Here is a 27,676-nt window from a genome sequence, read left to right on the forward strand (position 1 = left end):
TCTTGATTTACGTTGCATATTTTGACTTCAAATCCTTATAATCCATTGGGTCACTTTTTTGGGTTTACCCACCAGTAGCATTTAACATTTAGCATGTAAAAAGTGTTTTCATTGCCACTCAATTCCATGAGCCCTGGTTCACACACACGCACATAACAGGCTTGAAATGGTACTGAAGTGGTAAACCAAGATCAGCACAGAGGAGAATCACTGGCATAATTTGTTTAACTCCTTCTATTTAATAAGCTTTAATTAAACATCTGGTCCAGATGATCCAACTATAAAGAACAGGGACAACGCAGTAAGAATAAGGAAAGAGGGAACATAAATGGATGAAGACGTTGAAGCTGAGTGAGTACAGGACAACTACAGTACACTTACTGTGATGTACAGCAGTACAGACGTGGTAACTGAACAGTAATCTATTATCTAATAATAATTTCATCTCATTATTCACACATTTAGGCTTACAGTTTCAATATAAATCTGTAGTAGCCAAAATAACAGACAACACTAGAAAAAGGCATGAAATATGTTGCACAATATAATATTATTATTTTGATGAATTATCCCTTTAAAACAACAATTGCACATTACCCTTAACAAAACTGATGTGCCAGAAATGTTTAAATACAAGGTAACAATGTTTTATTTAGTGCATAGTGTTTTATCGCTTTGAGAAAAATATTACTCTTAATATTCTTTCTTTAACACACATTACTGTACAGACTTGTGTAGACATGGCAGTGTATGTGTAGTACCCAGCGCTTGTGTCCATCTCAAGTAATGTAAACTTAGATTTAAATTACAGACTGTTAACTAGAACAATCTGCAAGATTGGTATTTGCTTAACACAACTGATACAAAGTACTGCTTTCTCCATTTAAACATACTGCTGATATTTATATAGTGTATTGTGCTATGAATCACCACACTGTAAAGTTCAATGCACTTTAAACAGTGCAGATGCACACAGAATATGACTGTTATATATGTAGTACCTGTACAAAATATAAAAATACACATATCTTTATCACAGCATCTGTCTGCAAATACATGTATAACACTAAGTATTCCAGAGGCAATGGAACGTCAGCAGAAACAGTGCAGGCTAATTCAGTCATGGATCAGTCCGTGGTGTCTGATGGGGAGGATGACACTAATGTAGGAGAAAAAATGTCCAGTGTAAAATCTGACTTTATCAGACGTTTTCACATCTCAATTTGCGGTTCTGTTGCTGGTCTCTCTTTGATGGATGCCGAGATAGAATAAAACCTGTAAAACAAGAACACAAATGTCATGAAATAAAGCTTTTTGAAAGGCAGGCTAAATACGCTTCAATATATATATATATATATATATATATATATATATATATATATATATATATATATATATATATATATATAGTTCTAGAGGGTGTCTAGTGAAACCATCCCCAATATACATATACAGCTCTTCAGTTTCTGAATCAGTTTTTCTGATTTTGATATTTAAAGGTTTATGTTTGAGTAAAATGAACATTGTTGTTTTATTCTATAAACTACAGACAACATTTCTCCCAAATTAGAAATAAAAATATTGTCATTTAGAGCATTTATTTGCAGTAAATGAGAAATGACTGAAATAACAAAAAAGAGGCCGAGCTTTCAGACCTTTCAAACAAGTTAATAATCACAGTTTTTAAGCATCTTGGCATGTTCTCCTCCACCAGTCTTACACACTGCTTTCAAATAACTTTATGCCACTCCTGGTGCAAAAATTCAAGCAGTTCAAAGTATCTCACTATATCACTATGGGATAATTCACTCATGCTATTACAGATGGAGCTAGCGTTTATAACCTAAGGTTAAGCACAAACTACAGGAGGTTAAAAACCTTATTTGATTAGTACATTTCATACTAGATGAGTTGCTCTCAGTTTCAGATGTAAAAATCTAACATGTCTAAAAATATTTCACAAATACACAATAGCAAAGACACTTTTTACAGCATACTTTGCAGACAATGTCCTATTGCACTCTCCTATACACTTAATGAGCAAATTAAAGCAGACTCAAAAGACACAAGTTGCCCTTGAAGTCATAATCAGCTAATTCATAGAACACTATTTTAAGCTTGGTATAGAGCTCTACTAGAAGTAAATCGGTCAAATGTCAAATATCATAGTAAAATTCTTACTGGGCTGGGCAGTTTCAGCAGCTGCCCTGAATAAGCTCTCTAATTGGCCTTGGTTTATTAGAAGCTGCCATTATTTTTTCACACCTTGCTTAATTGCTTTCCACACCAATGTGACAGATGGGCAACATTTTAATTGCTCCCCCTTCCCCAAACACTGCTCACCTCTTACCAGGGGAAATAAAAGATAAGAAAGAGGAGGTAGCAGTGTTGATAAATGATAAAAGGTCACAACTGTACAAAAAGAGTACTTGCTAAAAGCTTATCAATACTGTAAACTAAAGCGTTTTGCATTAAAACTATTTAAACATGATATAAAACAATTTGAGTTGAGTTGTTTGTGCCATGAAGCTCATATGCTCTGTACAGGAACACTACTAAAGTTTAATCTGCACAACTCTCTACCTATTCTTAATAAAGTGCATATTTAAAGGCCTTACACCACCCACAATTGTCCAGCCAAGAGCAGCTCCATGGCTAGAAACCTGCCAAAAGTAAGGGTCCTCAGTTCCGGTCCTTCAGGGCTAGAGTCCAGCATTTTGGTGAGCTCTTCCCTTATCTGAGCACATGATACCCAGGCACAGTGTATCTTTTTCAGCATAAAATCATAAAACTAAGCTGGAAAGCAGCCCTCTAGGGCCGAAACTGATGACCCCTACTGGTGAAGAAACAAAGGAATATACTGTCAGGTCTATATGCAGGTCTATGCGCAGGTCTTACCTTGGAGATTTATACTGTTTCTTTTTGCTCAAGACTTTAAAGCAGCAGGATTTAGAGCAGCTGTTCTTGCAGTCGATGACCTGGTATATGATGGGATTGTACATGGCGGAGGATTTGGCCAGTAAAGTTGGTATGACTGAAGCTGGAATAGGCACTGAATCATGCACCCCAAATGCAGAGATCACTGACACCACTGCATACGGAATCCATGCTATTAAAAATCCAGCACAGATCAACATTGCCACCTGTAGGAAACAAGCAGAAACACACCCACTTCACATTTCAATTCAATTAGAAGTCAAACTCAAATAAACAAGACCATACTGATTTGAAGTCAGTGAATGACGCAGGTATGCGAAACTCAAGGCAATAGTAATCTACATATTTGTATATTTAAGAACAATACCTGAGCTCAATATATTTAGTTTGACTGCTAGTTATATATGTAAATGTCCAGAATGTATCTACTGGCAAGTGCAAACATGGGTATTTAACCCCTATAGCTCAAATTCCATATTTTCCAAATTCCAGCAAAATAATTCTGTTCTACACGCAGTTACCAAGTCAGATTTGTTTACACTAGTGGTAAAAGAAACTACGGGTTACAATGTCTACAACACAACTGTAGGTATTTTATTTACTATCACAAACCAACAGTATGTGTGTTTTTAGTGTGTACCTTTAGAGATGTTATATTTAACATTGATTTCTGTAAAAAAAAAAATTGCAAATCAACACTGTCCAATGAAAAGCAAGTATCTCCATTTTTGTCTATTTTTAGTTAACTACACAATTTCAGCCGACATACTGTCCTTTACACTGTGTCAAAATACCTTTAAGGACAACCAATAGAAGTACTTAAAATGACCTAAAATAAGCTCTTTTTACATTGACTTCCATTGAAAGTTTAGAAGTTTTCTCTCTCTTGTAAAGTTGCTGTTTTGGAGATACTTCTTTTTCATTGGACAGCGATGAAATGTGGTCTGTGAGTGTCTTTAAGGATTATTATGTTGCACAACACCCAATGTGTACCTCTCTTTTAGCAACCATATTCATAAACATTTATTGCAACATATTTCTGTATTGTAGCATTACATGCATACAAGGCAGTAAAAGTTTCAGATGTCTAATGTAAACACCACTGTTGTACTTATGGCATACAATCATCCAGAATTTGAATTTGTTAACATATTATAGTATTGTTTTTGAATAGATAATCTTTGAATATTAAAAGCCTGAAAATTACATTCATATCTACAAGACAATTAGTTTATGTATTTAAAAACAAAACAGAACTAAACGTCTTGGCTGTAACAGTCGGTGCTCTGTACCTTAGTTAACTTTATCTCCAGGAGGTGGTTGTTCTTGTTCCGGGCATCGTAGCAGGACACTTCCTTAGCGGATGCCTTCACCTTGATGATGATTCTGACGTAGGAGAAGACGATGATGACCGTGGGCAGGACGAGGCAGAAGAAGAGGATGGACATGACGAAGCTTTGTCCTGCTACAGAGGCCTGGGCCAGCCACCAGTTCAGTGTGCAGGAGGTGCCGAACGGTTCCGGGGCGTAGCTGCCCCAGCCCACCAGCGGCATAGTGGCCCAGAAGGCTGCATACAGCCAGATGAAGAGCAGGCTCAGCATGGCATGATGCCGCTTGATCCATGTACCTGTACACCACAGGGGACACTATTAACACATTATATTCATTGTGTTGGATCATGAATACACATAGTGCATTTGGCCATTTAGAAGGAACTAATAGAACAGTATAGTAATGTGTAAAAGCCTTTGGCCAGCCTTAAAAAAATATTGAAATATTTAAAATATTTAAAAACTCAATATTTTTCAATGCCTATTGTTATGATTATCAATACATATTAATAAACTTGCTGTCCAGCTGCTATTTTATAACTTGCTACAGCCAAATTAAACGTAGATACTACTGGAAACAACAGCTAGTGATAAAAAATAGAGTAGAAATTAAAAATGTAAAAACAGACACCTGAAATATGACGTATTTAAACCTACATTGTTATGTCTTCTGTAATGTTTCCACATTTTTTTAACAGACAAAGAAGTATATTTCTGGAAAACAGTATTAAACACAGTATATATGTGTTATACATACCGTATCTTAAATGGCAGATTTTCAGATATCGTTCAAAGCTGACCACAGTCATGGTGATGAGGCTGCCGCAGCCAAAGAAGAAGCCGGCCCAGCCGTAGAAGCGACAGCCCTCCCAGCCGAACAGCCAGCGGTGGGCAAAACTCGAAACTACAAAAAATGGCTTCCCAGTGACTGTAGGGTAAAAGAAGGCAGGGACTATGAGACTCACACATCATACATTAATGACTAAATTGCATAGGTATTTAACTTCCATATTCCTGTGCAAGTTAACCAGTGAAAAACCAATGAAAAACGCAGAGGAAACGAAAAAAAAAAAGAACTGTGTAAACCGTCTAATATTTGCATAAAATAATACATAAAAAAAACATATAATGTGACTCAACATTAAAGATACATTTTTGTTAAGTGAAATTCTATGTGAAGTGATGGTAATAAATATAAACAAGCTTGTATGATGTTTGGGGATATCAAGTTAAATGGAGCCTAACTGAAATATTTTTTTAATTCCTTAGAATTTCTCATGTATCTATGTTTATTTGTATACTTAATGTTGGAAAGTGTGCAAATAACTGAACTGTCAATAAAAGTAAAAGAGATAATAATGAAAATCTCATCTCAAACAACTGCACAAACTGATTTTCTGTTGAGACTCTATTATCCAGCTGAGCTGCAGCCTCTGCCCATTATCCACACGGTGGAGCTAGAGCACATTTTAAACTATGAATGGCAGTCTGACTCACTGCACCACCAATGTTTGGAAATATCCTTACAGTCCGTATTTTATTTGTCATCATTTTTTTTGCATTGTAGATTAATATTAAAGTCATCCAAACTATTAAGAAAAAAGTGTTAAGCAAATTCTTCAAAGTATCACCTCTTGCTTAGAAGACAGATTAAGTGTTATCTCTGTTGCAAAGGAAATGTTCTGAGTTACCAGCATCAGAAACTACAAGTTAAGAGCACTCTAGATAAGAGCATCTAAAAGCTTCACAGAGTATTTTGGTTTGTTAAACACTACATACTACATAATTCCGTATGTGTTCTTTCATAATCTGGATGACTTCAATATTAATTTACAATGGAGGGAAAAAATAATAATACAAACACTGAATCGCCCATTTTTGAATAAGAGGCCACTTAAAAATGAGTTTCTTTGATTTTACCAAATTGAAAACCTCTGGAATATAATCATGGTGAAGATGGATGATCACAAGCCATCTAACCAAGCTGAACTGCTTGAAAAAAATATACTAATATTAAAAAGTATTAAAAAGCAGTGTGTAATACTGGTGGAGGAGAACATGCCAAGATCCAAGAAAAGTGTGATTAAAAACCAGGGTTATTTATTTTTTGAAAGAAATGTTGTCCGTAGTTCATAGAAAAAAAACAACAATTTTCATTTTACTTAAACATAAACCTATAAATAGCAAAATCAGAGAAACTGATTCAGAAACAGAAGTGCTCTCTTAATTACCAGAGTTGGCAGGTACTGTATGTACTGGTACTCATAAATCCACAGTATGAGTCACCACAATGTCATACAAAGCAATACATCAATTACCTGTGGCATTCCATCAGATTGTGGACAATCAATAATGCTTATGTTTCCTGTACTTCAGTCCAGTCACACTCATAATTAAAAAAGTAATTATGCAGAAAGACAGAAGCATGTTCACAGACGTGGATGGAAGAGCCAAGACAATTTCTTGCCACATTTTCTGTGATTACTTTGATGACAGTGTGTTGATGTCAGTGTAAGACTCCTAGTCCAACTGAGTCTAATCAATATTGTGATGAGTTTCATGGTCTGATACTGGACAGACTATGTGGTATGGGTTTGGCTTATTTCACAGCGAACCACTTAATGCAGCGTTAACCAGTGTGGGCATCTGTTAGCTGATGTAAAAGAACTAGCAGTAACTGTAAACAGTAAATTTCAAAATGAGATGGATTTACCCCATCTTCTGTTAAACTGTCCCTCAAAAAAAGGGATGTATCATATATCAACCCCTGCCAAATGTGGGACCCTTTAGTATGGAAATGCACTTCTTTTTATTTATTTATTCAAGATTTAATGCCATCAACATATGATATACCTTGTGGCTAAAATCATGTTAATTGATAATTATTCTGTATTGTCCTTCAGAATAAAGTAAGCTATTTTTTTTTCTTCTAATGGTAGCAGATATTACTTTAGATTCTAGTAACTCAGTGGACATTAAGCAATATCTCAAATATGTAGTGATGTAGGTGTAATTCATATTTTAGGGAATCTTTCATTGTCAGATTTTGTTTCTCTTCAATCCGTCATCATTAAGTCAAAGCTCAAGCGTGTTGTTTACCTAGTTTACCTATGTTTTGCATGTTTCAGTAACTCGCAATGGTTGCAAAAGACTGTTTCATGTACTGATCTCAACATAACTACAAATAATTATTGAAGAGTGGACAAAGTGCATTTGCATATAGAAAATCCTAACCTTAACTCTATGCCAATCAGTCCAACTAGCTCAGGTGTTCCCTCAGGAGAAACCTATAGAGCTGCATTTTACTTGTGTATATTTGTCTCCACATTCGAACTGCTGCCCTTATTTATGCATATATTTAAATGTGTGTAATGCGCTTGGTTACAAACCCTGGCCATGCTTATCATTGCAAATTGATTAAATCACCATTATGTAAAGCCTGCAACACTTTGAGATTTAAAACTCATTACGATAAGTGAGATTTCATATTTAAATCAGGGTGCTCAAATTAATTGCATCCATATTCCATATATAATCTTTTATTAGTAATTTAGATGTGTATCTTGCTCAAATACTTTTAACATTATTTGACAAAAATCAAACCGGGTCTCCCTGGCACAACTGCACCCATTCTATTTAACACACTATGTTGTGGTTTACCATGTCATATCTAAATAAGGAGAGACTGAATAAACAATTTAAAACAATAATACCGTTAAATCATGCCTTACCTGAGATGCCGAAGTCGAATATGGCTAAATTCAGAGTCATTATTTCAGGTGGTTTTAACTTTGTCTTTCTTCTGATGGCCATGTAGATAACATAACCATTTCCTATAGCTGAGAGGATCCCTGTGAAAGAGAGGAGAAATGAAGGATGTCAAACCAGGCAGTTTTTATTGTTGGTTATGAGGCAAAAGACTAAGCAGTCTTGCAGTTTTCCTCTAGTCTGAGTTTCTGTAGTTGTTCCCTCACCTTATCATACACATAGACCTCTGTAGCTATCTATCACTGATGTACCAAGCATCAATGTAGAATCAAGAAGACAGATATACAAAGGTAGCACACAGATACAAGTACATGCTTCATGTCTTTCTAGGGCTAGTGAAGTAATTAGTTAAATATAATGTGGGAAATTGGCTAGAAAAGTGGTTCTCAAACTGTACGCAGAGCATGTTATGGTGATACACCACTACACCATGCACTAAAATGAAATCTATATAGCAAAAATCTCTCACAATTACAATCCATTTCTGGGCTCACTGCACTTGCCAAGCCTGAGTTGCATTTGGCGTGACCCCGGTTTGGATCTACGGGCAAATCTGGCCCAAACCGAGAGCTGCATGCTCAAACGGGTTCGGTTGCCAAGCATTATACACCAATCGGCCCACACCGCTTTTGCCAAGTATAAAATATATTTAGCCCAATTCCATATTGCCAGTGTCGACTCTCAACTAATGCAATCAGCCAAACTCGATGCTTCGTACTATCTGGTACCCTTGTAATTTTTATAATTGTCGAGATTGTAAAGATTTTGTTTATCCCATTAGACCCTGTATGAAGTCCACATTTCAGTTCTTCACTCTCATAACTATAGGTATTATATAACAAAAAATAATACTATATACTATAATTATTAAGTATAAATTATGATCATCAAGTCCTAATGTTAAGTTAACTGTCTAGCAAACAAGTTTTCTTCATGTGTCAAGTTTTCAATACAATACAATGTATTAATCAGAAACAATCAATATATTGCAGCTTACAAAAGTGCACAAGACCTACAGTGTAGACTCAGTAGGTGATACTTGGAAGGTTTAGTTTGATCATGGGTGGTACATGCTTTATTTTTTTTTTTTTACTAAATCTATTAAACCATATAAAAAAGTGAGTACACCCCTCTCATTTTTGTAAATATTTTATTGTATCTTTTCATGGGAAACACTGAAGATATGACAGCTTGATAACAGTGGAAATCTTCTGTGCCCTCAAAATAAGTCTTGTTACTGTTAAATTTGGTACTTTGAGTACAATTCTTTTAATATTGTTCATCGGATATTCAACATGGCATTTCGTGACTAAAATATGTGAGAAACAGAATTGTTGCTTTCCATAAAGACAGCCGAGGCTATGAAAAGTTTGCTATCACCCTAAAACTGAGATGCAGCGCAATGGCCCAGGTCATAAAGCAGTTTTCAAGGATGGGTTCTAGTCAGAACAGGCCTGAGAGGATGAGTCCACCTGTGAAGACGCTGCTCCATTGCTGCAGAGTTTGAAGAAGTGGGAGGTTTCCCAGCAAGGCGGCCAGATTCATTTGAATAAAGTTGAGATCTGCTCAACTTTCGTGCCAGAGGGCGGGGCTGCGCTCAACGCAACATAACCCAGCATGCAGCGTCTCTCTCCATTGAAATGAATGGGATGTGTCGGGGCTTAAGTGCCAGTGGCACCGTAAGAGCCACTGAACCTACACTCTTTTATTTTGTTTATTTTATATCCGCAGTACCACCATAATTCATGTATGAACTAATAAACAAGTGGTATACTGCAAGAGAGAGTCAGAGTTTCCCATCTGCTCCAGCACGCTTCGTGTTTCACCTGCCCAAAAGCACACTATCTGGGTAAGAGCGTTTAAACATATACCCAGTTGGTAAGCTGCTTAATGAAGCAAATCAGTCTAAGGTTTTTCTCTCCTCCTGTTGATGGTTAAATTTTAAAGTAGTAATAAAAAGCTTACCAAATAATTAACAAGGATTATTTTAACCAACATGTGTCTGTCCTTATCCATTTTAAATGTTTCTTTAAATCACAATGTCCATATAAAAATATAGTGGCAGATCTTAGCTCTGTCACACAATTGAAAGTTATCGATAGATTATATGTATGATAGAACAAAACAAACAGCAAGGTAAATCCAGTTCCTGACAATCAATCTTCCGAAACAAGAGGTATAGAGTAAACAGGTCCACTGCTGGTCCACCTTCACCACCCAGTCCACACAAATGTGTGCAAGACTTAGATAGCTTTTAGTTGTGAAAGAGACCTAGTCGTGACTGTTCCTGATTGGACCCCTTGGAAAGTGTGCCAGTTCCTCACAGGGTCCTCACACATACATTTCCTCACACCCAGGGGGCAGTTTAGAAAAGCCAAGCTCTTTATTAAGGGTTTTTTGGGGAAGTAAGAGGAAACCAGTAAAACCTGCAGCTATACTCCTCACAGAGCCCAGATCAAAAATCAAACCCACAAACAGAAGCCCTGGAGCTGCACGGCACACACGCTACCTGCAGTGAAACAATGACAACCTGTATCTTAGACAACCAACAAAAACTTTCAATGCTGAAAAGCCAAATATAATATTTCATTAAAAGTTGTTACTGCTTACTCTGCACTTATTTCTCCAGAAACAAACTGCTACAGCTAAATCATGTAAATACAGAAACTATTCTGACTCTGTAAGAATAACAGCTATTGCTTTGTTTAGTGTCTATATATGGTCTTATGGTAAAGATTCTTGATTGGGAAAGATTAATGGGATAAATCATCCTGAAATATCAGCATATATACCCAGAGTTTCAGTCATTTCTTTTAATGTATTCATTTTATCTTGTCTCGGGAACTGACTCATACTGGTCTCTACTAACTTGGTACTTTAAATTGAGAATTGACTGTCAAGATTGAGATTCACACCAGACATAACACTTACTCACACAGCATCACAAAAATGCACCATAGACAAAGTGCAAGTAAGTGCATGCACTCAATTTACACTGCCTCTAACTCATCTCTATCACATAAATGTCTCAGACAGTGACTTCAGCTCTTCTTCTTTATTTCTGTTCTGCATACACCCCCACTTGTCACACGCACAGACACACAGCAGTGCACGAACCCAACTTTTACATCAACAAAATACAAAATATTCCCGTAAATGACCTGCTTGCACACCTATGGGAACAGGTCAGTCGTGCAAGGTGTACTTTTCCCTTTGTTACGATAGCAAAGACACACTAACACACCCTAAATTTAAGTTTGAAGTGTTTGAAGGCTTGCATAGAGACACTAAAATATGGGCCAAAGACTTGTTTGGGCTTGGTTTTCTTTTGCAGTAAAATTAAAGATTAATTAGCTTGTTACTTTAACTATGTCCTTCAAATATGAATAGTTGCTTAATGAAGGTTTGAAAAACACAACTGGAGCAACATAAAGTACATTCCATTTTAGTAAAATCCTTTGACTCCTTGTTTTGAATGTTTGCACAATTGGAAATTATTTACATAGCAGAAATAGTCTATTAAATAGAGCCATATCCCGCATTTTTTTGTATATTATTTCAGATTTAATTATGGAACATGATACATACACTTTCAGAGCATAATGCTCCTTAATATAAAACATTGGTTCTTCTATGATTTGGGTCTTTTTGTTTTGCTGTAATAAACAGTAAATTGCTTTATGTGTTTTTATTTGGGAAATGGTTATTATATAATATAATATATATAACCATATAAATTATATATAATTATTAGTGTTTGGGTCATGCAAATGCAAATAATTGGGGTGTTTATGGTCCAAAGTGCCATTGTCCTCAGAGTATTTAACTGAATTAAAGGAATAATAAGCTAATAAAATGTACATACCAACAGCTAACTGAATTCTCTGTCGTGTTTTACAACAATGTCTGAAATTATTATTATTAGTAGTAGTAGTAGTTGTAGTAGTAGTAGTGTTGTTGTTGTTGTTGTATTGATATTATAGATGATACTGTCACTGATTGTTATGATTTAACTGCAAATCAAGCATTTTGTAAATTGTTAAACACTTAAATGTGCACATAGATGCACCAAACATAAAAAATGATTAATCATAAAACATGTTGGCAAAATTTGCTCTGGTCAGATCAGATCTGTGTAGTAAATAAGAGCCTTTGATAAATGAAGGATGTTGCTATGCTGTTGCCAAACAAAGCCTATTTGAGCTTAAAGAGCCTCTAAAGTGGATCAAGACCTATAGAGCCAAGGAACAGTAAGAACTTTAGTTTTGGCCTAAGCAACCTGACTTGAACTCTTGGTATAGAAGGTTATCATGGTGTATATGGTTCATATTACAGAGTCTTTAACCTAATCTCTGCCAAACTAGTTTCCCTGTATTCAGAATGAAGTATTTATACAAAAAACATTTATGGATACTGTATTGCATTACATAATCACTTTTTCATGTTTTAGCATCACTTCATTCATGTTCTGAATAAGATGACAGTTCAACCCAAGCAATAGCTTAGCATCCATTTTCATCACATTGTTAGTCTATTTATAATCTATCAATTGTTCAAGTGTGTATTGTTGATACACATAGAGTAACAGTAAAAACAACTGTAGTGTTAAGTAAATTTCTGTGCATTTATTGCAGAAAATGTTTTATTTTTTGAACACAGTATACTTCTGTGATAGCATTTAATTGTGAGAGTAGGTTAATTGTGATATTAAAATGGTTAATACTCTTGATCAATAGGTCCCTGTTGGGAGGGTCATTAGAGAAAATCTCAGTTGTTGTGTGTGTGTTCTCTGCTAAATGTCCTTTAGCATCTATCTGACCTGCATCAGCTGACAGACTCAAAAATCACTCAAACATCAATTCATTTGCTATGAGTAATACGTTACAAAAAAGAGAACTGAATAAACTCATTCACTTGAATCTGGTCATATGATACCCATGGATGAGGCACACTGAAAGAATTAACGAAAGCACTGTTTTGGAACTGTTTCGTATTTTTAGTTTTCTCAGGAAAGCAAATAATACATTTATTGGAGAATCGAATCCATAGTGGACTAAATCTGTATGAGAGACAATATACTGAATTGTCAGTATGCAAATGGTAGGCTATTCACATATCTAAGCAAAATAAAATGGACATCTGTCAATCAGGTAAGTTCACTCAGCAGCCAACAAAGCCATCATTTTATGGGTTGGTTCCTGTACACTTTTTTTTTTTTATTGTGACTGAATATGTACAAATAAGGCTTATCTTCTTAAAATGTTAAATGTGTAAAATAATGACTTATTGTTTTGCTTGTAATTTAAAGACACATTCAGATATATTGGTTTAGTTATTTCATATCTGCCCCCTAGAAATGGGACATTTTTTTATTCTTACATAATCATTATTAACGTTGCTTTGTTGGAAATAAAGGGCCATGCATTTTTGTTATAATGTATAACTTTAGGGCTGAGGGTGGAGCTAAACGTAGGTTGAATAGTCTAAAATCAGATGTTAGAAGTATAACTTCTTTTGTGATATTACAAACTGTGAATATAAAGTATGTCAAGACTATAGACTTCAATCTTCCAGACACTTACCAATGAGGAGGATGTACAAGGCTGCCACTATGTCGCCCCCTTTGGACAGCTTGGAGGCGAAAGGGTCCTGTCGGAGGAGATAAGGGGGAATGTAGCCTGTGTGCACTGAAGTTTCGTTCTCCATAGGGGCTCTGGAGTCTGCTTCCTGCAGAGAAAACAGTAGAAAGTTTAAAAAGATTACATATTACAGAATAGTAATGAATTGAGTTTTATACACTGTTTTATTTAAAGTGACAGTCTGTATTATTTAGTTTCTAAGCATTTTTAAATAGAGAAGGGATAAAATATTGTGTTTATTGGTACCAGTGAGCTGGAACGACCATCCCTGCTAAGCCTTATATATTCATTCTAAAAACTGGGCTGTCGGTTCGCTTTTCAAGGGAGTTCTTCTGGCCACATCACATGTCTTTACATACTTTCGTCACATGTACAGCCTCTAAAAGAGGATCCGGCTCAGTTTTACTCAACTCAAGCAGCTGGTGGAGCAATGGAGACTTCAGAAGGGCTCATTTGCCCATAGTAAAAACATAGAAACGAATGAGTGAAGCAAGCTCTGAAGCCAAAAAGAAATGCAATAGAGTCTGTGCTAAAACCAGGATTAATATTGGTTTGGCGTTTGAACATTTAAAAGAGCTCTGTGACCGCGCTGTCTTTCTCTGACTGAAAATAACCTGGAATCGGATTCATCTGCTCTGAAAGGAGACAGCATCACACCCGCCCAGTTTAAAATGATTCTTCGCCCTAAATCCCCCAAAATCCCAAAACTTTTTCAAACTCAAACCTTCTGTGAACTCTCAACAAGTGTGATATACAGGCCTCTCTTGGCTGGCTAAAGAGCTAAAAAGCAGGAAACCCTCTAAAGAAGAGTGGTGATTACCATTGTCAATAATACTGGCAATGATAGTGGAAATGAAAAGACAACACAACCGTAGTGATCATACTTGTTCTGGGCTGAGATGGAATTTAGCCAGTGACACGCTGAGACCCCAAAAGCCCGCTGCTCTAACCACTAAGCCACCACTGTCCTTGAATGAAATTAAATGGAATTATGAAAGTTAAGATACGATTGGGAAAGCCTGCCTTCAGAAATCATGGTCTGTATGGATCTGGATCATGGTCAATTAATGGAATTTATTTTAAGATTTAAGTTTGCAAATGATGTACGAAAGCCAGAGACACTTTGAAAACCTGCTAACTGAAGTTAAAATGGGAACCTTTGGGTGGGTAGATGGTGCTCTTTCCCCTCATCACTCCTAGGGTGATATCGGTGAGCTGACGTATTGAAAGCTCGAAAAGAGGCGGTGGCTGACCTGATGTATCGGAGGAGGCATTTGCTAGTCTTTACCTTTCTGGTGTTGAGGCATCACTTGTGATGGGGTATATACAGCTGGCTAGCAGATGAATGGGTGTGACAATTGGCCACATAGATTGGGGACAAATGGGAGGAAATTAGAATTAAAAATGGAAACCTTTAGTCAAAACCATTACAAGAAACCATTGTCAACTGTTCACCTACTGTGTCACCTACTGTGTCTGAGATTGTGTGCAGCCAGTGGCACAGGAAACAAAGCACAGATAGTTCTAGAAGCAAAATGTGAGACGAGGCAGAAGCTGCGTGCTTCGTAAATTATAACAAGCCCTTTGTCACAAAACAGAAAGTGGTTTATTTGTTCATCAGATTTAATGCACAGGACAACTCTGCTGTCAGTATGTTAGATGAATGAAATATGTGTTTTAATTATTGACAGATGCTTCTGCAACACAAGCCGTTTCTTTAGTAAACATCATTTAATAGAGATGGAAAAGCTGCTCAGTAAACAAAGACGGTGAAAAAGCTGGAATTTACTCACACTGAGTCTGGAACATTGCCCCTAATGAATGCAAATCTCTCCCATGATAGAAAAAAAGGATGAGGAAAAGGTCAAAGCAAATCAGTATTTTTTTTATCAAACGTACATGTGACTGAGTGATATTCCCAAAGTGTTTCACTCAATACTATGGGTTTGATGTTTAAAAAAAAAGTCAGTTGAAAAGTACCCAAATTATTATTTTAATGTTCAAATGTTCCACTGACTAGCCAAATGTCATGTGCATTATGTAAATGTCTTTCTTTCTGGCAAAAAGCTAAACCCTAAGGACAATTCAAAAACGTTTCAGTTCATGTTCATCATCTAAGGCCCTTCTTCCAATTCATTCTTTTTAAAATAAAGTTAATTAAATCCTCAAACTTTATAATAAGAATACGAGAATTAGCATTGCCTAGCGCTGTGATCTTTCCTCAAACTCAGTATTGTTGTAGTGATACTATAATTTCGCAAACACACAGACATCAGCAGTCAGAGAGAGCACAATTGGCCTTGCTCACTCCCAACATGACTCCTATTATGTTGCTTTAGCACAGGGGCCTGTTATTAACTGAGCCCCTATCTGAGCTTGGATAAGGCTGTGTACCAGTAATGTGTATCAAAGAAAGTTCAAAAAGAGGCAGTTTGAAAAGAGTGTTGGGGAATTTATATGAATGTAGATTGGGTAATTGGCCTTCCAAATTGTGAAGAAAATGAAATAATGTGTGGATAAGACATATATGCCATGGACTGAAAATATCATGATAATGTTACTCATAGTGGACTGAGGAATATTAAGTTCTGTGGAGATGGACCTCTTACTTGAGAAACATAATTGTTTGATGTTTTATTGAAAAATTGTATTATATTTTGGAGATCTGTGCGGAATGATGTAATATTTTTCTTTTCAGTGCAAGCAAAATCTATTGTAACTGCAACACATTTCTATAAGAAGTGGTGCATTTTCTAAAAGAGGGTGCAGGAGTGCAAAAATTGTGGTCATTATTGTTGGGACCACAGACCTAAATTTTAGAGAGCATCCCCAGTTACCCTTTTTACTGAAGAACAGACAATAGTGTGCAACATTCTCATAGTAATTAACCCTTAGTGGTCTTTATGATTAGTGAAGATTAAGTGCTGAACAAAACAAAATGTTCTCTAATAGCCAGTAGGAATTTAATTTATCTCATGTCTGTACTCAGTGATTTCTTTCATGCTTCTGTTTTCTACAAAAATCAGAAGCACAGGTGGTTCCTGACAATGAGTAATCTAATTTAATAAAACTGTTATATATTATTTCTGGTTTTGACCATGCCACATTCTGTCTAAATCACAACAGTTTAGCAACAAGCTAATAATTTAAGCTAACATGACAGTCACGATATAACAATGCAATGCAATATGTTATACTGTAACAAGTTCCTGGTATCCACTGTCCAGCACTTATAAATCTTTCCTTACATCATAAACCCCCAAGAGGCTTATCTAGTGAACTGCTAGAGTCATTAGCAGTGTTGGGCACGTTACTTTGAAAAAGTAATTAGTTATAGTTACTCATTACTTCTCAAAAAAAGTAACTGAGTTACTAACGGAGTTACTCCACTATAAAAGTAACTCGTTACCAGCAAAAGTAACTATCGCGTTACTTTTTTATTATTCGCCCATCGAAAAAAAAAAAATCAATTATGTATTTACTATTATTATTAGAAAAATAACAAACGAAAATAAACCCAAAATGTTGACAAAAATATAATCTAACGAATTAAAAAAAATAAAAACGAAATTTTCCACACAACCAAAGAAAATTACTAAAACTTGTAATACTGAAAACAAACGGAAAAAACGGAAAAACGTGTCTGGGGATGAAATTAAACAAACCAAGCCAAGCGAAATATAATCAGAATTATGTTAATTAACACTAACATAAAAGCACAGAACTATTATTTAATTAAAATGATTTTTAAGAACAGCTACACACAATGCTGCAAGTCAAATGCGGAGGCGTTTCACGTGCGCCCAGAGCTACGTGATTATAACTTTTTTCATTTTTATTATAGTTTAATTTTATTTTGTTTTAATTTTTTCTGTTCAGTAAGTTTTAATTTGTTTTTAGAGTGGGCTTGCTAGTTTCTATTAGTTTTTACACATCTCATCAGAGAGATCAATCTAATAAACGTGAGAGAGAGAGAGAGAAAAAGAGAAAGAAAGAGATTTGCGTGTTCTGGTATGGGCTACTCACAGGTAAATGTTCTCACATACTGTATCTCCTGTTTCTCTTTCATCTGCCTGGCGCTCATATTGTAATCCCATACATAATTCTGCAGTTTCTCAGTGTTTTCTGTCGTATTTTGCGGCTAGCGCGAGCGCTTTACACAAGAACTAAAGGACCAAGAGGTGCCGCGCGGTCGGCACAACACCGCCCGCTGTACAACAGCGCTTATAAATAAATTAAACACGAAAATGAGGATATTCTATCAGTAATTTCAGTTCATTTTAGTTAGTTTTATAAACACAAAATACAGTTCGAGATAGTTATGGTTTTTCCTTTTAATTTCCGTTTTTATTAGATTCAGTTAACACAAATGTTTTTTCACTTTCAGTTTTCCCTATTTCGTTCGCTTTAGTGAACAATAATTGGTTACTTAGCAACATTGTGATTATCACACCAGAGCTTTATATAAAATAAAAATAGGAGCCCGATTTCGGGTCGGTCCTCGGGTCAGGTCGGGTTCTGGCAGAGAATCTAAGCTCTAAAAGAGAAAGCAGCAGCACCACAAAAACCGGAGCTGCTAAAAAGAGTTTAACGTCCTTTTAATCGGAACTTGGGCTGTCCACGGCAATCACTGAATTGATTAGAGCATGCAAATCGTCACAATTGTGCCTCACTTCACCACGCCAAACCACAGGCACAGCGGCCAGAAGCTCAAGTTCACCAAAGGAGGGGTTAACCAGGGCAAAGCGAAGTTAAAAAAAAAAAAAAAAGTTCATAGAGCTGCTAAAGTAACGTGCTGTAACGGGGTGTCGGAAATGGTAACGGCGTTATAGTTACAGTCATAGTAATTAGTTAGATTACTCGTTACTGAAAAAAGTAACGGCGTTAGTAACGCCGTTAGTTTTAACGCCGTTACTCCCAACACTGGTCATTAGTGCTATACAATAGATCAATTTAGTATCGCCACAACTACACTGCAGAATGTTTCACATAAGGCAAACAAGTCAAACATATCTTGCTACAATTTGACTAATACAAATGAAAACATCTGACTGTTCTCAATTTCTATTAAATTTCTACCAAAGACAGATTATATACATTATCATTTATTTTACTCTTCAATGCACAGATGGTGTCAAAAATAAAACACATTGGATCATTAACCTCTGGAGAAATCTGGTTCTGGAGAAATCTGGTTTGTGGACACTACAATTTGTACAATTTATAATTTGAACTTCATGTATGTTTACATGCTAATATCTGCAATAAATGACTAGGATAAACAATGTGAACCATTCTATTCACAGTTATTATTGTGTGTCGTAACAAAATGATTAATTAATATTCACTGACCAGACAATAAATTTTCAGATATTTTTATCTATTAAAATGCCTTTTTTAATCATAAGGGGTAGGGAATAATACAAAAATATCAATATGAGGAAAATAGCACTTTTAGGGCCCTATAGTACACCCTGTGCATCGCTATGCTCGTTGTTATGTTACTGCTCCGTCGCGTCAACACATGATCGCACTGCCCCCCTCCAATTGGTGGCATGTGGGCATTACAAAGGCGTTCCCTGCGTTGTCCAATTAAATCGTTTTAATAAATGGGAAATGCTTTTATACAAGCTATTATTATTATTTTCTTTAAATTAATAAATATAAATGTGTATTAATAATTAGTTTGACTGCGCTTTATTACACACTGTCTACTGAGCACGAAATAGGCTAACGAAAGCAAACTTTTCCAATTAAATAAAATTTTAATATTTTAAAAACCCACCAGAGACCCCAACAATCTCTGCAGCCTTTCTACACGCTGTACTACGCTGACCAGAAACCCTGCAAATCGGCAGGGATTTAACATAAAAGGCAGGGAGGCCTGAAACTTCTCTTCCAGGCTTCTCTGGAAGTTTAAAAGCGGAACTAAAATGTTTTCACTGCGCTGAGGATGCGTATCAGGCAAACACATGCTCTCTGATTGAATAGACGCAACGCGTTGCAGATTCATTTGCATAAAGTTGACCTTGTGTTGTCGCAACAGAGCAATGTAAATGCTGTGTTACACCCCGTTTTTTTTTACGCCTTGTGCACGTGCCATTAAAACAGCATCAGAGTTTAGTAATATTTCTACACTGATTGTGTGGTGGTCTGGAAGTGATGTATGTTCAAGTAAATTTATGGCGTGTTGCTATTTTGGGGGTGGAAAACACAGGTGCGCCACTGACTGAAATTAACTTTGACAAGAGTCAGTCATCACCCATCCATACCACTCTTAGCTATGTGCACTGTGCTTGAGGCACACACTCGTCTCGTGTACACCCCCGCTCCATGCAAACACACAGACCCACTGTTGCTTTTACATCAACAATAAACAGAATAAAGAATAAAATAACATTGCTGTTTTATAAATTATCTGCAGGTCGGTATCACCTTCACAGAATGAACATGCAGGTCAGTATCCTCTGCTGAGAGGCACAAAGCACCACGCTGTTAAGATACCAACACACCAAAGTCAGAGCGCACCTGCCTCTTAAAGGGGATGACAACCTGCCCAAAACACACCCATAATTAATTAAGAGAATTATTACATGCCATTTGCACATTTTGAGCTGAACAATGCAAATTTTTTGTGCCCCCACGATAGGAAACACACACCAACATACCCTAAATTGTGTGTGACGCACAACTGACCTGACTTACAGCAAAAAGTAAATTTCATTACCACTAATATGTGCAACGAATGACACAGCAGAAACAATGTGAAACAATGTGTGTTCTATTTACAGTTCTCATGAGTAACTGGAAAATCTGTCCTGCATTGAAAAACATCAAAATGTGGCAGGATTTTTTAAATCATAAAAGGGCAGGGGGAGATTTGAAGTCAGCTTTCCTTTTCTCCCCCACTGGGGGAAAGGTTTCATTCCTTTTCTCCCCTACTGGGGAAAGATAAAAAGAGATGAGTCTAGCTATTTATGTCCTACTGCGAAGAGACAAACCTATTTCCTCACAAGTCAGAGCTTTTCCTACCTGCTTCTGCTGAGCAGGACACACTACTTCACATTTTTTAGCAGTGGGACCAAAGAGTAGTGCTGGACAATATTGAATAAAATCTGTAATAGCACAGATACATTAAAAGATATCCAGGATCCAGTCTTTTTACTTTACTACTCTCACTAGTCTTTTTTTTACACAAGTTATTGCATAGTAATTTTTTATGTTAAACACTACTGTACTTAAATTCTAAAACACACTGGACTTGATATTTTAAAGTGGATTTCTTTAAACTGTTGCTTCCACTTCCACTTCTATTAATATAATGCACCATGTCCCAAAAAAACGTCAAACTGGTTTCATGATTATTTCCCACTTATTCCATAAGGCAAAGGGAGATTTGCAGTGTGACAGTATTTCTTTAAAACATCTATACGGAATATATAATCATGTTAACACAGGACATAATCTCAACATAATCTTGTGGAATCCATAGCAAATAGGACTGGTGTAGTATTAGTAGGATGTTCTAAATTAAAGGTTTGGTTAGTGTATCTATCAATGGATGGTTTGTTGTGTTTTTAAAAGCCTCTAGTGAGTTCATGGCCAGCTAACATTAATAATCCTACCCACTGTGTTCTTCTGTGATGCTCAGCTTTTCTAATAATTACCCTTGGGGGTTGAGGTCAGGAGGTGGATCACTTCATTTTTGCATGTAATAATAAGTACACTGGTAACAGAGTCATGAAAGAAATAGGAAATTCTAAAAACCCATGAAACCAAGCTGCTTAAAATACTGGCTCATGCTTATCACTCAAAAGCATCTGTGACATTTGTGTAAAAACAATGTGAACTGTGAGGAGCCCTCTGTTATTGTGTGTTGTAACAAAATGATTCATTCAGAATGAAGAATGTGACTAGTGCACGTTGGAAATGAAGCTCGATATGAAGAAAATTGCACCTTTTGTCTTTTTAGTGTTTTGAAACTACACCTAAAAATTGAGGTGCTTCAAATAGTTATTTGAGTAATGCTATAAAAAATAACGTATTTATAATTTCATAAAGAACCTTGTTTGTAATAGATGTGTAAGTGTGAAGAATCATTGATTAGAAAAGACACTTTACATCAAGTGAAGGTAATTTAGATCTAACAGCTCCTTCACATCAAAATGAGATTTCGTTTTGAAATAAATATCTGGTCTAAAAAAAGTTGATTAATGGTGGAGAGGTGCACGTAGAGGTGAAGTATATTTAAGTCAATGAGAAAAGAAAAAATAAATCTGTTTTCCTTTGTGGCTTTGAATTGTAAATAAAATGGCTATATCTGTGTTGTAGATTCCTGATTCCATTCACCACCAATGTAAAAAAAAAAAATAATAAGTCGTTTGTAAGTTTCTCCACAATAAATGATGTTTACAGCTCTACAGATTTAAAGCAAACAGGTCTTAACTCATTGTTGGCCTAGGACGTCATATCCCTAAAGGAATGAATAATGTGCAAATGCACATTGCAAATATAAACCAGAAACGACATTTATGCAACAGTCATGAAAGGTCTTTTATCTTTGTAGGAAACATATGCATCACAATTCTGTAAAGAGCTTTATCCATGATGTGTCATTTTTTCATAGGACTCTATAATATCCCAGAAACCTTCTTTAGTCTGCAAAATTTAAAAGCAGAAAGAATATACCCAGGTGCTAATCTCTGCTATTAAAAGTAAAAGAGCATGACCAATTCACATCAGAAAAGAGCAATTTGCAGCAATTACAATTTCTTGTACACAGTGGATAATTCCCCTCAGTTTGGGACAACTGCCATTTACTAGCTGTGTACTTGTATTATGAGCGTATGATTAATCTCCTACCAGAAACACTGTCTATTCATTAAATTCTCTCTAAATCAGTTTACCTCTGATAAGCACATTCCAACCCCTGCAGAAATAAAATCCTTTGAGCTGCAGATGCCACCCCAGTAGGCACGTATTTCTGAAACATTTATGAACAACCTTGAATAGCAATACCTTATCTTTATAAATGATTCATGTTGTGATGAGCAGAGGGGTAATTTAAAATGACAGTCTCTTCATACAAGCTGTTAACATGTAACTCTGTCAACACCCTTCATCATTCATGACCCCACATGAGCTTTCTGGATGTGTGTACTCATGTCCCTCCCCAGCACTGTAGCCCAAGTTAAAAAGCTAAAAGTTGAAGCCTGCATTCAGATTAAATTAGAGAAATACACCCAGCAAAACCGAATCATGTGTTAATTAAATATAAGCAGAGTGTGAACAACCTTCTTAATGAAACTGAATACTGCATGTTGAGTCAGTATGTTCAATTCTGTACACAATTCTTACTTACAATTTTTACCAGCTATGTAAACAATAATCAGCCCTTTTTTGTTCCAAACATTGGGATTGAACCTAGTTCAAGATCAGTGCAAAACTACAGGGTCACACATGACCTAGGTAAAAAATTAGACCCAAAATTAGACATACTGAATAACGCTGCTAATTACATTTAATTCCATTTTGATTATTGAAATTGAAGCAGAGATCAACACAATTCTTGTATACCCGTACTCTGTGTTTTTTATAAATAATGATTTTGTCAATACTGATTAATGAAACCTGTAATAATGAATAAAAGGGGGCAAATTTTCTTTTTTTTTAATGCTTGTGAACATTCCTTACGGTATCTGGGGTGCCTAGCAGATTACAAACTGTAAAATAAGACATCTTGCAATTGAACCTAGGTCAGAATTTGCTCCCCGTCGGAGAAGAAGCAACCAGAATTATATCGCCTTATCTCCTCCAGCCACAACTAGAGAAAAAGATGAGCAATTTATTTTCTCGCAAAGTGCGTAATGTCTACACTAAAAATATGCATATGAACGGCTCTGATAATGTAAAATATTCCAAACGTATCTCTTACTGGTTACTGGGTCTGAACAGCACAAGGCTGACAACAAAACGGAGTGTGAATGTAGAAAAGCAGAGAAATAGGCATTCTAAATGAAGGCAGTTTTAGCTAGCTGTAACAAATAGGGACAAATGATGAATGAACATGTAAGCATTCATGCAGCCAGGAGGAGTTATTAAATAGGTTGGGGGTGGAGGAGGTGAAGAGAGTGAACACTGGCTCATTATCATTTGAAGCAACAGGTACTTAAGTCTGACTTTATGAACAAGGTTGTTTTATAGAAGTAAAGATAAGGGTCAGTTTTTCCTGTACCCATAAGGTGTTTTGACCAAAGCATGACACCAATATATTATAATATTAAAACCACAGAGACCACGCTGTTAGTTTGTGATAAAGGGGAATATAGATAAATGTGGCATGTACTGTAATAGAGCATGTAATAAAATGTATTGTTTACTTCCTTTTTGTAGAACCACAGTGTAGACATTTCTTTGTCTAGTCATGTGACCATGTACATACTCACACTGGAGAGCACAGGAAAACTATATCCTCCACAAATCACTTACTTAATTTTTGAATGGATTCACCTATTTGTTAATGTATTAAACATGGTCAGATATGTATTTTGCCTTGATATAAATGTAAAAAGTGTGTTGTCTATCAGATTCACATATCTGTGATTACACACAGAAACCCATTCATCATTATTCATTGACACAGTTCAAACAACAGCAGTGCAGGGCAGCTATTCTTACTATTTTATAAAAATCTGTGATTTTTAATGCATACAAGTATTAAAGTGTGTTTAAATTCTTCACATGTCAAAAGTATTTCGACTTATTTTAGGGAATTTACACTATTACACTATTATTTTACACTAAATGCTGGAACACTGTATAACAGATCCTGCTGTCAGTAGTAGACTGTTCTCTCCAATATCTTATAAAGTCAGTTGTACAATATTACTGTTTACTGCTTACTGTTTACTAATCTATCGCTGCCAAGCCATGTGCAGTATTACTGTGCATTGTTTACTATGTGCAATATACAGTTTACTTCTGATTACTGATTTACTCCTCTACAATATATCAATTCACCAAATGCAGCACATGCTGTTCAGTCAGTATTTCTACTTATTACAATTTATTTGCTATTTATTTACAACATTTGGTCAATACCTCTACTGGTCAATGCAAGCTGTGTGTGAAATATTTGTAATTATTCTGTTTTATTATTGCATGTTTTACATGTTTTTTTTTTTTGTTTGGGGGGTGAATCATGTTTCCTGTAATCTTACATTGTTTTAACAATCACATTTTTTATACTGTCATATTATAGCTTTTATATTATCTTGTGTTGTATAGTTTATTTAGACAAATATATATGTCTAAATGCTTCTGTCCTGTGTCCTGTTTTTTAACTGCAGTAATATTGCAAAATGTTACTGCTGTGTGATTAGCAAAGGTTTATCTTATCATATTTTAGCTAATCTAAAAGACCATACACAGTAAATTCACCAGTGTCAAATCAACTCCATATTGGGATATTGCTCACAGTAGACGAGTACATCTGTAATCAGTAAACAGTTATTATATATTGAACATAGTAAACAATGCATAGTAATACTGCACATGGCTTGTCAGTGATAGTGAAGTGTAGCTCATACAAGTAAGAAGCAAATAGCAATATTGTAAAGCTGTATTTGAAAGATATTAGAGAGAACTGTCTAGAACTGTCTAAACTGACAGCAGGATCTATTATACAGTGTATAATACATACATAAGCACATATATAACCCTCTGCGTGAAATAGTTGGTAGTAGAAGGTCGAGAGTTCCTGATAACAGTATTGATGTTAGAATATGATGTGTGAATGCAGATCCTCTCACAGTGTTGAGACTGTAACTCTGGTGAATTAGCTGTGTGCTGCAGATGTGCAGTTGTGAGAGCTGAGGTGTAAAGTCAGGTGAACTCACTTGTCTAGGAGTGTAGGAGCATCGCCCCCCGCTCTCTGTGGGTGAACTGTGCCGCAGGTCTCAGCGTTCAGCGTCTCCTCAGAGTGGAGCTGTAAACTCCATAATCCAGACTCCGCTCTCTCTCTCTCTCTCTCTCTCTCTCTCTCTCTCTCTCTCTCTCTCTCTCTCTCTCAGAGTGAGAGCTCTTACAACTGTCTGTCTGCCCTGCAGCACCCTGACCACAGCGCTCACTGTACTACCACTGTTTATTATTACACCACAGCCTGCGCGCGCTCCTCAACACCAGACCCCGCCCACTGCTCAGAGAGAGAGAGAGAAACTGAGAGAGAGAGAGAGAGAGAGAGAGAGAGAAACAGAGAGAGAGGAGGAGAGAGAGCGAGAGACAGAGAGAGAGAGACAGAGAGAGAGCGAAGGAGAGGATACATTTGGAAAATGATAATGTGTTTCCAAATGTATGACTACAACTGTATATATTCAGGGTTTATACATGGAGTACAGTCAGCTAAAATTGGCCACTTGTTGGTAAATGAGTTAAAATATCAGTCACATCCTTTCCCTGTGTTTGTTTACCTGTCATTCTCCTCCCTCATGTTCCTGTGTGTGTGTTCCCCACGTGACCCGTGCTCCTCTGTGTCTAGAGCCTTCACCTGTGTCTTATTCGTTACTCCGCCCCCTCGTTACCTGTTTCTCCAGGTCTCCCATTTCCGTTTCCCTCCTTGTGTATTTATACCCCAGCTTTTCCGCGTTTCCTTCATTGGTCTTTGTTGTTTATTATTCAGCGTTTCCTCATTTATTATCCTTCTTATTTGCTCTCCTTGTTTGCTTCTTGTTTTTCCCAGTGTTTGTTTTGGTTTATTCTGTTGTTTCTTTGTTTTGTTTCTTTGTTTAAATAAATATTTACCTTAATACCTGCATTTGCGTCTGCCTCGCATCCTCCCTGCGCCTTCCTGACAATCATCTAATAATTGTTGAAATCTAATGATTTTTGTTAATTAAAGAGGGTCTCTAAAAATGTAAAAAAAGTTCAGTGGGACAGTACCCACAATTACTTTTTCACAAAAATATATATTTTAAATTTATTTTGATTTTAATTTTATTTTATTTTAAAGGGTAGGTTGTTTGAAAAGACTTACCTGTAATTGCTTTATCACTCTTATACGTGATGAGTGAAATTTGCTATATTGTCCTTAATTACCAAAGGAACTTCCAGTGATGCTTTGCCCCGCCCATCTTAGCAACCTCCAGGAATGTCACCTGGCCTGGGCTTCTTGGGCTACAGCCCAAAACATATTTTATCGAGCTCCGAAAGTAATGTTTGTAGCAAAGCTGTCACATTCCTGTGACACACACCCTGGACTGCCCCTCATACGGTGGCCAAGAAAGCCCAACGCAGTGCAAATTGAAAAGCGCTGCAAAAGCACAAAACACATCCATCAAAATTACAACACAGGCGCAGCAACTAGAAAAACGCGCTGCAAATAGAAAAACGCGCTGCAAATAGAACCACAACACAACGAAAGTGAGTCACAACACAACAGAATTTTCCCGGGGGACCTTAAAAGATACTGTACCAGCTAAGCTGCGTCTTCAGTAACGTCTCGGACTTCACTATGTGTACAAAGGACAATAAGTGGCAAACAAGGCGTTTTGTGAAGCAGAACTTTTAATAATATGCACACAACCGTGGTAATCACAGGTAATAAACATAACTTACTTTTCAGAAGCTTGTTTGCCACTTATTGTCCTTTGTATACAGCTGGTACAGCATCTTTTAAGGTCCCCCGGGAAAATTCCGTTGTGTTGTGACTCACTTCCGTTGTGTTGTGGTTCTATTTGCAGCACGTTTTTCTTTTTGCAGCGCGTTTTTCTATTTGCAGCGCGTTTTTCTATTTGCAGCGCGTTTTTCTATTTGCTGCGCCTGTGTTGTAATTTTGATGGATGTGTTTTGTGCATTTGCAGCGCTTTTCAATTTGCACTGCGCTGGGCTTTCTCGGCCACCGTACCCCTCAAAGTCTATTCTCTGGTAATGTAAACAATATGCAAAATAACCTACAGGAAGCGTAGTTTTATACAGGCAAAGCTTTTTGGGACACATCCATCTTCT

General features: G+C 36.4%; 1 protein-coding gene across 1 annotated transcript; it reads right to left on the reverse strand.

Annotated features, from left to right (window-relative positions):
* opn5 (opsin 5) lies at positions 1-25,831 on the reverse strand. Its single transcript, XM_015604828.3, has 7 exons — positions 25,573-25,831; positions 13,619-13,763; positions 8,000-8,119; positions 5,026-5,196; positions 4,230-4,564; positions 2,899-3,143; positions 1-1,275 (listed from the first exon to the last, which is right to left on the reverse strand). The coding sequence occupies exons 2-7, from the start codon at positions 13,740-13,742 to the stop codon at positions 1,212-1,214; spliced, it is 1,059 nt and encodes a 352-aa protein (XP_015460314.3). The 5' UTR covers positions 13,743-13,763; positions 25,573-25,831; the 3' UTR covers positions 1-1,211.
* Between the last annotated feature and the right edge of the window lie 1,845 nt (positions 25,832-27,676).

The sequence above is a fragment of the Astyanax mexicanus genome, chromosome 1 (assembly GCF_023375975.1).
Source record: "Astyanax mexicanus isolate ESR-SI-001 chromosome 1, AstMex3_surface, whole genome shotgun sequence".
Classification (NCBI taxonomy): Eukaryota; Metazoa; Chordata; class Actinopteri; order Characiformes; family Acestrorhamphidae; genus Astyanax; species Astyanax mexicanus.